This window comes from Protomyctophum bolini (assembly GCF_963924005.1).
Source record: "Protomyctophum bolini genome assembly, chromosome: 23".
In the NCBI taxonomy this organism is placed as follows: Eukaryota; Metazoa; Chordata; class Actinopteri; order Myctophiformes; family Myctophidae; genus Protomyctophum; species Protomyctophum bolini.
The window spans coordinates 17,438,868-17,453,037 of record NC_137884.1 but is presented as its reverse complement, the minus strand read 5'-3'; the positions used below and the strand labels follow the sequence as shown (position 1 = coordinate 17,453,037).

The window sequence follows — 14,170 nt, the reverse complement described above, 5'->3', positions numbered from 1 at the left end:
ACCACAAGGCAATTCACCCGGCTTGTTTGTTTTACATTGACTGAATGTTTGGAGGGGAAATTGTCCCCATTACTGTTTGAGAGTCCAATTTGTGGCTTACAGTATTGGGTCTGGGAGATGTCTTTGTTGAACACGCATTATTATGGGGACTTGATGAAACTACAGTAGGTCACACAGATCCCTATTAATGGGACACTGGTCATCAGTGGTCAACAAAGTACAGTGGTGGAGTAAAAGTAGGCTATCAATACTGCAATGTAGATATACTACAAGTCTGGAAATCAAAATGTACAAAAGTATCGCTACAAGCGAACATTGATCATTATTTTACATTCTCCAAGTGTGTAGACTTCTTGTAAATGTAGTAATGCACAATAACTTGAAAAATGGGACATGATTGGGACATTCTGATTAAGAGAGGAACACAGGGACCCCTCCTTTGATTCGTTTTAGTATCGGCTGCTTTGTTTATGCATTCACCACACCTCCCCACACCTCCCCACACCTCCCCACACCTCCCCGCCTCCCGATAATTCACACGGCAACAGCACTGGATTCCCCACACCTCCCCACACCTCCCCACACCTCCCCGCCACTCGGTTAGACACACGGCAACAGCACTGGATTGATGAAAATGGACCCCAGAAACATTATTATTGTTATTGTTTAATGTTGTGTTTATATCTGGGAATCCTGTAGCAACTGAATATTTAGTGTGGTTGCCCTAAGGGGCAACCAGACTCTTGTAATTGTAACACTTTATTATTCCACACCTGGAGTAAGACAAATGGAGTAAGACAAAGTTTGGCGCCCTACAACAACAAGCAGTTTTGACTGTACGCACTTGAGCCATATGTCAAATTGACCGGAAAAATCGGGAATCGACCGCTTGTACTTTGCTAAGAGAAATGTTGTATATTTTATTTGATATGAATTTATTAGTGAATTAAATTTTCCCATTGACATGAATGGGGAAATGCAAAAAAACACATTCAAGTATTTTTCCCTCTGAGACTGTAAGCACTATAGTTACAAAACTTTCAGGGATATTTCCTAATTATCACTAAAATTAATTAAAAATATTATTTTTTAGGTCGGCCTCATGGTGGCGCTATAACATCCCACTTTACCTTTTGGCTCATAACTCTTGAACCGTAGGTCGTAAAATCAAAATTATTTTTACCCTGGATTCCTTGGGTCATGACGCATCTCCCCGTATAGGCCACGCCCTTTTCCGCCATGATGGATTTTCCGCCATTTTGAATTTTGTCCAAAACACACTTTTTGCTTTTCCCACTACAGATTTTGTCCAAATGTCACAGAAATCGGCACACGTGACCTCTGGACCCACACGATTAAAAAACCGACTTCAGAATTTCGGTAGTGCGTATCGTTCGGCCGTAACCGTCGTCCGAAGTCAGTAGGAGGGGCCTATATCACGAAAAACGCCATAAATCACGAACGGAATGTCCAATCCGTCCGAAATTCGAATCGCATGTCCGGGGTGGTTCGTTGGACCCAGTTCCGAAAGCAATTCCATTTTCATCCACAGGGGGCGCCGCAAACGCGATAAATGTAACCCTCTGTCGGGAAAACATGAATATCGGGGGTCGAATCCCCTCCCAATGACTTACACGCGACCTGAGGCGTGACTCGAAACCGTAACAGGCCGGCGAGATCAGCGGGAGGGGTATATATGCAAGCCGCCGCGGCAACCACACTCTGCAATTTTTCAAAATTGCGACCTTTCTAGTTCACATTCCTCCACTCCTTTCAAGCGCCCACTCCTTTTGGCCAGAACTCCCCCCCTCCCCCCAGCCAGCCACCCAAGCTTTAAATGGGATTGAATTGCTTTGGCACCAAACGGATCGTTTCAATCTGTTCAGCAACTATTTGAGGGATTTGTCAGTTTGGTGCAGCGCAGCGGAGGCCTCTGGATCCTAGCTGTTCAGTAGCTTGACGTGACACGGATATCTAACAGAAAGAACAGCCTTCCCATGATATACTGTGTGTGTGTGTGTGTGTGTGTGTGTGTGGTGCATATAGCGCCTTAACGCTTTAACATAGTGCATTACATTCACACACACATTCATACACCGATGTGTGTGTGTGACTGTGCGTGTGTGAATTTGTGTACATTGTGATGGTGGCTGACCGTGGAACAGCAAAGGTTGACTTCGGAGCAGGAATCTATGTGTGAGTGTTGAACCGTGACAATGTGTGGAGGAAAAGAGGGAGGGTTGGGGGGGGTCATGTACGCTTCAAAGTAGATGTGTGTTTACGTGTACTCCCAGGTCATGTTTGATGTATGTTTATGGCACATGCATGCCTGAGTGTGTGCGCGGCGGGCCTCACCGCAGCTTAGCGTTTTAAGTGTGTGTGTGTGTGTGTGTGTGTGTGTGTGTGTGCACGTGCGCATGTGTGACGGAACAAGTGCATGTTTGTTTTATTTTCCATGTTGTCTGACTTGCGGCTGACTGATAGCATTCACACTGCTGACAGTTCCAGGTGCGTGACTATCTGTCCAACCTCTCCCCCCCAGGGCGTGTGTGTGTGTGTGTGTGTGTGTGTGTGTGTGTGTGCATCAGTTAGAGGGTGGTTGACCCCTCTTATCTCCAGCACCCCGGCGTGTTTGTTTTCTCAGCCAGCGCACAACTCCAGTTGTGACGTCAGGTGCCACAGGGTGGCGGCTTTCATGTAAACCAAACGCCCCCTACCCCCCCCACCCCCCCGCCTGGAATACTGTAGATAACAAACGCATCACAGTCAGCGGACGTACTGTATTGTTGTTTGTTTATTTTTGCTATCTATCTGTAAGCCAGCATATACCGGTATCAGTGTTTTTATACATCCATGTACATACATAGCAGGTGGCATTTCTATATACAGTAGTCACTGGAATGACAGCTAATTATATTTTACCTGAAATAAAGACTAGTTACCCAAATTGTCTTATTATTATACTGGCATTTCTATAATAGAATTTCCATAAAATGTGTATTTATTTATAGGCTATATATCACTGAAATTGAAAACATAATATTTGTGCACTTTGCGGTAAATTACTTTTTCTTTAGCTAGATGAGGCATCATATTCTTCTTCTGAAGCCCCATGTGTATGGTGCATTGTATGGTGCATTTATCACTCATATACTCATGAGATCCTTCCTGGTGCAGTGCAGCAGCAGATGCTGTGTCAGTTGCTGTGTTAGTCGACTAAAATGTATTTTGTCGGGCCTTGATGCCGTCATAATGACTGATTTTACACTTGCTGAAAATAGCTGATCTACTAAATAGCTGAGTTTGTAGATCAGCTATTTTCAGCTGAAAAGTGTAACAACATGACTTGATACTGGATCTCTTGTCCACTAGTCCCTTCCTAGCATAATTTGTAGTCTACTGTTTATTTTTTTACGAAATGGTCAATATATTTAGTTTTCAGTCAGTCATCATGCCATAATTTTCATTTAGGTTCCGTTTAGTTTTCGTCAGTGAAAAAAAGGCAAGTCGACGAACATTTTTCGGCATAGTTTTAGTCAACGAAATCAAAGAGGCCTAATGAGTCGCTGACACGCTTTCAGCGTGTCGCTGCAGTGTGACGGAGATGATGAGTGAGTGAAGACAACAGCAGGGGGCGCTGCAGTGTGACGGAGATGATGAGTGAGTGAAGACAACAGCAGGGGGCGCTGCAGTGTGACGGAGATGATGAGTGAGTGAAGACAACAGCAGGGGGCGCTGCAGTGTGACGGAGATCATGAGTGAGTGAAGACAACAGCAGGGGGCGCTGCAGTGTGACGGAGATGATGAGTGAGTGAAGACAACAGCAGGGGGCGCTGCAGTGTGACAGAGATGATGAGTGAGTGAAGACAACAGCAGGGGGCGCTGCAGTGTGACGGAGATGATGAGTGAGTGAAGACAACAGCAGGGGGCGAGGAGGAGGAGAGAAGAGGGAACCGCAGGGATCTCATTTCCTGGGCCATGCAGGTCCTTTTTGGCTCTTGGAGGAAACCCTTTTCCACCTCCACCTTATATCCTCCCCACAACCCGCCATCCGTTGGAATGCACCCCTTCTCTACGGATAGTTTGTGGTGGTTTTGGCGGCCACCACCTTAGAATAGAAAGGCTTTGCTGAGCCGAGCGCGTACAGGAATAGCCACTGGAACAGTAAATATAGGGTCTTGTCAGGTTCTTTTTCATCTGTCGGGCCAAACGTAGACGTAGTTGCCTTTCTCACCTCCTGTTTTCACAAGAGTTTGGATGTGTATGGATTTCAGATATATATACGCAGATGGCTTTCTCTGCAGCCTGCGTAGCATGTTTCCTCTTTGGCCACGTAATATATATAACTCTCATCCTTGAACTCATGAATCAGATATATTGCACAACTGCTTAACCTTTTTGTCCACTTGAAATAATATTTAACCCATTTAGACCTGAGAAATTCGGGAAAAGAATCTTCTAAATCATGTCTGAAAAAACCCTATGTTTCTATGTCAGTGGTTCTCCAACTATTTCATGTCAAGGACCCCAGAAATTATTATGTAATTGGCCGCCGACCCCCATCTGAAAATATGTTGTTCCAGGGACAGAAGCAAAGATGAGTTAAAAACGTTCGCTCTCAAAGATTTGAGAGCGAAAAGACTACATTTTCACGATTTTTCAAAATGCGCCACCATCGGCTTGTAAAGATCTGCTATTTTTCAATAGCTACATAAAACACCAAAAGGGGTTCCCGGGTTTTAAAGATGAGATGAGGAATCAGCACAATAGCATATATACTGTATCATCTTCTTCAGATTCTACCTCCTTCTATCGCTTTTCACTTTTTTTTTTTTTTCATCCTCTCTCTCTCTTAGCCGTCGGTTCAACCATGACACCGTTTGGCTGCCGTAGTGTTTTCAGAGATGCGGTCGCGGCCCTGGTAGCCGAGCATTAAACCGTTGACCGTCTCAACTCGGTTTGTGCCGATGGAAGTGAACCTGAGAGCCGCTCTCGCCTCGGGGTGTTGACTTTGGAAGCTGCGGTTCAGCGAGAACCTTTCAGCACCCGTATTACTACTGCGGAAGGCTTTGTTCGGCGCAGGTAGCGCGCTGCACGCTTTATCTCACCAACACGTTTATTCTGTTTCTTTCCTCCGTGCACAAGAGGTGATTAACTCTTCTAGGAGCCAGCGGAAATGTTGAAGTGAGACGTTTGCTTAAAATCTCTGAGGTTTTAGTACAAACTTATTTCGAGCAGTCAGCACTCGAGGGACACGACCCGTGTCAAAAAGCGGGTTTGGCCGACCGTTTTCAGGCAGTCATCTGTGGGAGGGGGAGGGGGGGGGGGGTTCTGGACACCTGCCAAGCACACTCCAGTTCGGGGTTCAGCTCGGCAGGCAGTGGCGGCTGCAGTTGAAAACACGGCATTCATTCACGTGGTATCCTGTTGTTTTAAGCCTGTCATGATGGTCCCGGTGCGTGATTGAAAACACGCTATAGCATAACCGGCGCTGTTTTCCGAGGAGCCAGTGCTCCCTATTAGGGCGATGGACCGACCTGTCAGGCACTCTGAGTATGCATACGCACACGCATGTACATGCGTGTGGAAATGAAATGACTGGAACAGAAAGCCATGGCGTGTGCTGCACATAACGGCCTCCTCCCCTCCATTACATTTAGGATGACCCATCGAATCGATGCATTCTGTGTGACGCAGAAGTTTGTTTAATTAGATTTGCGGTGATTTGTGAGACGAGCCCTTGTTTGGTTTTTCCTCTCCCCGAATAATCCAGGCATTTTTTTCTTTTTTCTTTATTGCCCGATGCGGCGTTAAGAGTGTTCCGGTTTGCTGTGACGCGGTGCCGTACTCCTCAGACCCCCCCCGACACATCCCTCGGCTCTCTAAACCCAAACCAGATGGAGCCTTTCCATATAAAACTTTCACTCCCTTTTATGTCTCGCAAAAAAGCTGGGAGCCGTTAAAACAAAAAAACCTCCCGGAAAAAAAAGAGAACACTCACGCGGTTACAGTACATGTCATATTTGTGTTAATAAACTAATAAAGCATGTCGGCTAAATCTGTCCCTCACAACCGAACAGAGACGTCTGGATGAAATATTAACCCATTTAGAACCTGACGTCGAAATTAAAAAAATGTCTTCAAAATCGGTTTTCTGAAAACCCCTATGTTTCTATGTCAGTGGTTCTCATCCCTTTTCATGTCAAGGACCCCCAAAAACACATAATGGCCGCCGACCCCCATCTGAAAATATCTTGTTCCAGCAACCCCCCCCAGAAGCAAAGATTTTAGTTAAAACTGAAAGAATATATATTCAAAGATTTGCGCCACCTTTTCAATATTTTTCTAAAATAGAAAACGAAAACGAAAGAATCTTGTTGTCGTTGCATACTATTTTGTCCACAATTCCATTCTCTAATTATGTAAACTTCTTATAAAATCTTAGAAGTTTAAAGAGAGCGTAAAATGAAACCAAATGGACCCTTATATATCTTTAACTCTTGAGATTGTAAAATGATACCAAATGGACCCACATGGTTTCATTTTACGCTCTCAAGAGTTAAATTATTGTTAAACATCTGCATTACTTCATTTACAAGAACTCTACACAATTGGAGAATGTAGAAGAATTGTTGTTTTGATAAACGTTTGCCAAAAAGCATGGAATCGTATCCAACAACAACAACAAAATATTCATTAGTTTTAGAGAGGCTAAATGTCATCAAATGGTGGTTCTGTGGCTCAAAAGCTGAATAAATAATGGACCTTGATATGAAACGGGTTGAAAAGCCACTGCTATAGAGGTAGTTTGTTCAGTATAACATGAAACGGGTTGAAAAGCCACTGCTATAGAGGTAGTTTGTTCAGTGTAACAATGAAACGGGTTGAAAACCCACTGCTATAGAGGTAGTTTGTTCAGTGTAACAATGAAACGGGTTGAAAAGCCACTGCTATAGAGGTAGTTTGTTCAGTGTAACAATGAAACGGGTTGAAAAGCCACTGCTATAGAGGTAGTTTGTTCAGTGTAACAATGAAACGGGTTGAAAAGCCACTGCTATAGAGGTAGTTTGTTCAGTGTAACAATGAAACGGGTTGAAAAGCCACTGCTATAGAGGTAGTTTGTTCAGTATAACATGAAACGGGTTGAAAAGCCACTGCTATAGAGGTAGTTTGTTCAGTATAACAATGAAACGGGTTGAAAACCCACTGCTATAGAGGTAGTTTGTTCAGTGTAACAATGAAACGGGTTGAAAAGCCACTGCTATAGAGGTAGTTTGTTTAGTATAACAATGAAACGGGTTGAAAAGCCACTGCTATAGAGGTAGTTTGTTCAGTATAACATGAAACGGGTTGAAAACCCACTGCTATAGAGGTAGTTTGTTCAGTGTAACAATGAAACGGGTTGAAAACCCACTGCTATAGAGGTAGTTTGTTCAGTATAACAATGAAACGGGTTGAAAAGCCACTGCTATAGAGGTAGTTTGTTCAGTGTAACAATGAAACGGGTTGAAAAGCCACTGCTATAGAGGTAGTTTGTTCAGTGTAACAATGAAACGGGTTGAAAAGCCACTGCTATAGAGGTAGTTTGTTCAGTGTAACAATGAAACGGGTTGAAAAGCCACTGCTATAGAGGTAGTTTGTTCAGTATAACAATGAAACGGGTTGAAAACCCACTGCTATAGAGGTAGTTTGTTCAGTGTAACAATGAAACGGGTTGAAAAGCCACTGCTATAGAGGTAGTTTGTTCAGTATAACAATGAAACGGGTTGAAAAGCCACTGCTATAGAGGTAGTTTGTTCAGTATAACAAGGGTTCCCCAGTCTCTCCAAAACAGAGAATACATTTTTCAGGACGGGATACCAATTACTATTCGGGAGAGAGAAATACAGGCACCACTTGGCTGCCCCGGACATCAAGATGCTGCGATTATTTTGGCTGAGAAAGACATTTGCAGAGAGAGAGAGAGAGATTGTCCTGTCTGGATGTGGGACGTCCTGTCTGACCCCAATGTGTACACTGCACTCATTTGGTATAGCTGGCATGCAGGCCACGGATACCAAAATACAGGTGGTTTGACAGGGCGAGCAGCTCGGGGCCAACAGCGCGCACGCTGTTTTGTTTTGGAAAACAGCAAAAAGCTAAATGGATATATAGCCCCTACGCCCTGCGGTCTTTTTCAAGGCAAAATCAAAGTAGGCTAATTCAGAAGAAGCTGTGAGTCGGCTGTCGGCAGCACCAGTGACCGCACCGTCCGAGAGCCTCGCTTTTCATGGCTCTCGTGAGAAGAGAGAAGGGAGAAGAAGCGAGAAGGAAGAGATTGGCTGAGAGTGAGAGTGGCCTCCAGGCGACTAGGAGAAATACAGAGTGAGAGCTGAGAGCTCCGTATGAATGAAAGAGTTCCACAACCCGAGCAAGCAACTGTCTCAACCGATTTTAGTTTTAGTCCTCGTCTATTGAATAGTTTTCACTTAGTATTAGTAGTCGCATTTTAGTCACCCGGAATGTTTTAGTGTTTAGTCGACTAAAATGTATTTTGGCGAGAGAGAGAGAGAGAGAAGAGAGAGAGACACTGGTCTTATAGTACAGGAGAGGCTCAAACCCTGAGAGAGAGAGAGAGAGAGAGAGCTGGTCTTCTAGTACAGGAGAGGCTCAAACCCTTGAGTTATTTTATGTGTCTCTCCATCCGCATCATGTGTCTATTTCTAGTGTTCGGTGTTAGTGTGAAGAGAGAGACACCGACAGAGAGAGAGAGCGCTGTTTTGACAGTTGTGCTGCTGGGAACCAACGTGCTGCCCGCGTGCTATGCTCCAGAGAGAGACACACACACACGCACACACACACACACACACACACACCCTTCAGCCAGGTCTCTCTGTAATCACAGCTCGCAGCAGAGTGGCGGTTATACCTTCCAGAGGAGTTCACGCCCCCGAGAACTGTTTGGTTTTGTAGTACACTTCTGAGAGAGAGAGAGAGAGAGAGAGAGAGAGAGAGAGAGAGAGGGAGGGAGGGAGGAGTGCTAAACTGTGGGAGGAGGCCAGGAGGGACAGAGGGGAGGGAGAGAGAGTGAGTGGAGGAATCTTCTCAGTTTCAGTTAGTGCTGTACTGCTGCACGCTGTGAGTCTACAGAATGAGTGCAGTCGCTCTCCTCTCTGTGTGAGAGGCGGACGGACGCTCTCTCTCTCTTCTCTTTCCTTCCTCTCTTTTCTCTTCCCTTCTCGTTCTCTGCCAGACGTCAGAAGGGAAGACACTGGACTCTTGTTTTGCTCTCTCTCTCTCTCTCTCTCTCTCTCTGTCTGTCTTGCGCGAGGGAAGCGAGGAGTGGAAGACAGGACCGTTTATTTTTTGGCACCTTTCTCACGGAGGGTTCTCTCTCTCTGGCGTGGGGTTCTGGAACGTTCCGCGGACCACCACCACCATGCCAGTGGTAGGGGTCGCCTCCAAGCTCAGGCCGCCCTCCAAGCCGGTGCACACAGCTCTGCCCATCCCCAACCCGACCCGGACGGCCGTCTCCTCCTCCTCCTCCTCCTCCTCCTCCCAGGGGGGCTACGGCAGCACCATGGCCCACAGGCAGGACAGCCTCCTCAGGGGGACGGGGGGCGAGACCACCGCCCCCAGCATGCTCTCCACCTGTCAGCTGTCAATGAAGTCCGACTACCAGGAGACCAGGAGGACGCCGCTTCAGGGACGGAGCAGATCAGGAGGCGAGACGGAGGAGAGTAGGATCTGCAAGGTCAGTGGGGGACAGATCGTATGGATGTCGGCGCTGTGCGTGTGCGGCTGTATGTGCACGGAGCATTGCTTGGCTCCACAGGTGGCTGTGTTGGCTGTCAGGGAGGTGATTGGTCTAGCAGAGGCTGGCTTGTGACTGCTGTCACACACACTCTCTGCTCTCTCTCTCTCTCCCACCCCTCATATTTTTCACTTTAAAACAGGTGCCTGCTTCAGATCTCAGACCTGAAGAGGTTCTAAGCAGGCATATAGGCCGTGTGCAGTGGCTGATAAAGCTGTTTATTATGTATGTATTATATATACAGTAGGCAGTGTGCAGTGGCTGATAGAGCTGTTTATGTGTCTGCTGTCCAGTCACCATGCAGCTGAATGAGGACAGCAGATGATGAGTAATAATCAAGGCTGTGTGTGGAGAATATATATGTTACCTCATAGCACTGTTTTACCCCTCACTTACCTCATAAATTATACTGCCCCACTTTGTTGACTCACAGAGATGAGTGTGCGACTCTTGTTACTGTCACAGCTGTATAGTGGAGTTGAGGACTGACTGTGTGTGCGTGCGTCTGCGTGCGTGCGTGTGTGTGCGCGTGTGTGTGCGTGCGCGCCTATGTGTGGTCAGGTATTATTAAGATCCCTATCTGGGAAAAGGAGCCGTGTCGGCTTGCCCTCTATAGGGGAGAAAACAATGCATGGTAAATATGGCTACCTGAGAAGCCTCTGTGATTAGGAGAACACATGCACATGCACATGCACACACACACACACACACACACACACACACGTGGAGTAGCGTTTCAGATGGATCGCCAGTGCCTTTTTTCCCCTACTCGTCCCTGAAGCGTACACTCTATAGTCCTGCTTGTATCAAAAACGTATGCTGCAAATGGGCTGATCATGGGACGCACGCAGCACACAGGATCAACTTAAGTATTTTCCCATGCTGAAGTCAGAGTGTGCCAAGTTTCTTTCCGGGGAGTGTCTTTTCTTTCTTTCTTAGACATTTTTGGGGCTTTTTTTTCCTCTTTTCTTTTCCTTTCTTTTCTTTTTTTCTTCCTTTCCTCTTGCCGTTGGCGACGGAGAAGAGGGCGGGGTCCTGCTCTGAAAGGAAAGGAAGGGAGATGTTTTCGAAACTCCCCGCCAAATAGTTTGAGCAGCAACATCGCCCCGCCTCGACTGTCCTATACATCCAGTCTAGAGCTGTCAGAGGAGTCTGAACTGAGACTTTCCTGTTTGTCCGCTCTCCTCACACACACACACACGCACGCACGCACGCACGCACGCGCACGCATGCACACGCACGCACGCACGCACGCCTGCACGCGCACACACACACACACACACACACACACACACACACACACCCCTTGCTGCCTCTTTGTAGTGCAAGAGAAAAATCTTACAGGGTAAAACACAAAGTCTCTCTGACTCTCTTCTGTTCTCTTCTGGTCATTCAGACATGAGAAGTGAACAACAAGGCAGCCACTTTTTCCCCTCATGACCTCCTCGGGGGATACACGGGGGGAAACATCAAACGCGGGGGTCAGTGGCCCCCTGCCTCTAAATCTGAGCAGCGTGTCCATGCCCGGCCGTAGCACGCCAGCGGGGTCCGACACCAGGAGGAAGTGTATTCCATCATTAACCTGTCGCTGAACTGAGCAAGTCTCGCCAGCCCGTTGGTTATGAAAGAATTAGGGAAAAACACACAACGCCGTAAAACGACAAAAACGTGCAACATGCCGTTAAATCCACTTTCAACATGTTGTCCTTATTTTTTGGGGGGAATGTCAATAGTGAAAATAGCAGATCTGCAAGCTCACATCGTGTCGCACCGCGATGCATTGTGTGAGCTTGTCGATCGACTCTCCATTGTGCAACGAAGTATAAAGTAGGGCTTAAGTGGTTGTACACTCTCTGAGTTCCAGACTCATAAGGGTCCATTTGGTTCCTAATTATCATTTGGCTGGAGTGGGACCCCCTGGAACTGCCTCAAGGACCCCTGGGGGTCCCCGGACTCCACTTTGGCACAGTAATACAGCTCCCTGGGACGGGTGAAGGCAGGCAGAATGTCTGGCTTGCCCTGGCCTGTCTGGTGAGGGTGAGGAATGGGTGGTGTGTGTGTGTGTGTGTGTGTGTGTTTGTGGGGGGGGGGGGGGGGGGTGGTAATTAGTTTGTCTAATTGTCTGACTGAGTGCCTGAATCTCCTTTCAGAGTCTTTTTAAAAGAGGAAAAGAGGCGGTTAAATGCTGTCATTACCCCTTTTATTCAGACACTGCATGTTTTGTTTGAAGGGGGATTACTGGGAGAGATCAAACTGAAGATTGCGCGCGCGTGTGTGCGTGTGTGTGTGTGTGTGCGTGTGCGTGTGTGTGCGCGTGTGTTCATGCTCATGACTGCGTGCTTGTTTGTACTCATGTGTATGGCAGCAGCAGCCCAAGCCTGTATTGACTTGCCTGACCTGGGGTCAGCGAGAGGATGCATGCAAGCTTCCCTCGCTGCAATGTTTGCCATGAGAGAAAAGGGTCACATGTTATTTAAAAAAAAATTCACGGTTTGTTTTAGCCAATATTATAATACCAGGTGGGTGGAGTTTACTTGTTGGGGTCAAAAAGGCAGGCCCTGGTTACAGTACTCTTGGTGTACAGTGGTGTACACCAGTGGATCCAAAAGTGTGGTCCGGGGACCCCCAGGGGTCCTTGAGGGAGTTCCAGAGGGTCCCCAGCTAAATGATAGTTAGGAACCAAATGGACCCTTATGGGTCTGTGACTCTGAGAGTGTACAAATGGAACCAAATGTTTGGTTCCATTTGTACACTCTCAGAGTTAAATTAACATTGATTTTACAATATAAATTGGGGGTCTCAGAGATAGAAATGCCATTAAATGGGGGTCCGTAGACTAATGCAGGTCAAACTGGGGGTCCTGGAAATTAAACGGGTAGAGCCATAAAAATCTTCTCTTATGGGGGTCCCTGGCATGTCTTTTCTAATGGGGGTCCGCGGGGTAATTAGTGTCAATTTGGGGGTCCTTGACATGAAAAAGTTTGGGAACCACTGGTGTACTACATGCACTCACTCACCCACATGTCAAGAACATGGGGAAATGTCATGTGTTAACATGACATGTCCAATGTCATCCCCATGTCAACATGGGGAATGTCTCTGTAGAGACCAGTGCCGATGGTCGGCGAACTCTGACATGTATCTTGATCGTTTTACACTGCAATCCTACTGCAATATACAGTATCTATGTTGTTGTCAGCAGACTGACAATTGTACTGGCAGCTTTTGATATTACTATTAATAAGTAAACAACATCAGGAAGAAGCAGGACTCAAGCATCAGGATTCGAACTCCATTCTTTTATTGTATACTGTATGTCATCACACCGGAGAGAGACTAGTGTCTCCCTCCAGAGCTTCCCCCAGCACGCCCCACACATATTTTATACTTTCAGCAGTGTACAGAGTTTCAGGAGTAACGAGCAGTGTTGGGTGTAACGGCGCTATTAATAACGGCGTTATGTAAGGGACTACTTTTATTGGTAACGGAATAAAGTAACTTGTTAGTTTTGCAATTTAGTAGTTAGTTCCTTAGTTACATTTCCAACAAAGTAATCCCGTTACTATAATGTGTCCCTGTTCATTCTGTTGGCAAGATTTAAAAATAATAAAGCCCCGAATGTCTGCGGAGTTTTTTTCTCCTGCCTTCTGTGTGATTTATCCTTCCAAGCCCACTATACCATATACTATACATCCTGCGTCTACTACATCCTGTAGTTCACTTAAGAAATAAAAGTATTGTTACAAGCAGATTTTATTTTGAAGAGAAAGAGGAAGTTGTTTCGGTTGTAGCCCCAGCTACCATGACAGTGGTAGTGGTGCCGGGTGGTGGAATAATAAAAACAACATGCTTTTAGCCAAAGTTCATAAAAACCGCATGCGTCTATGACTTAAACAATGTAGACTAAACACTTTGGAATTACGTTAAACATGGTATATCCTCCGTGGCGGCGTCATTAGGTGAGTACTATAGTAAATTAATTGTTAAGTTTCATAGTATCATTCATCATCAACAGGCTGTTGTTGATGATGCCCCCCAAAATGAACAGGTTACACAGCCTACAGGATTCTCATTATGTTACTGTCACTTCCTGCAAGGATGGCCGCCGTGCCATTTCTTATAAACTATCTAATTCATACGTGGGTCGTCGTGGGTCCACGTGGAGTTGTTATTGTTGTTCATGGGCCATGGTGCGCGGCGTGGAGAGGGCATCAGAGCGCAGCGCAACAGCCTAGTATGGTATTGTCTGAGAGATGGTCATTCCTTAAATGGACTCTATTCTATAGTTAACTCACACAGTTTGAAATAGGTTTACATGAGTCGGCAGTCTCTAATGAGTTTGTCAGTGAAGAACAGGTGGTAATTAGAGTGTTAAGT

The 14,170-nt window shown here is 46.1% G+C and overlaps 1 protein-coding gene across 5 annotated transcripts in view; it reads left to right on the top strand.

The window, feature by feature from the left end:
* The first annotated feature begins 9,112 nt into the window (after nucleotides 1-9,112).
* Nucleotides 9,113-14,170, top strand: part of nav3 (neuron navigator 3) — a 199,867-nt gene continuing 194,809 nt past the window's right edge. For all 5 annotated transcript variants that reach the window (XM_080757629.1, XM_080757631.1, XM_080757628.1 and 2 more), the window contains exon 1: nucleotides 9,113-9,733. In XM_080757629.1, coding sequence (XP_080613755.1) covers nucleotides 9,419-9,733 — 315 coding nt within the window. In that variant the 5' untranslated portion in view covers nucleotides 9,113-9,418. The remainder of the gene's footprint in view (nucleotides 9,734-14,170) is intronic.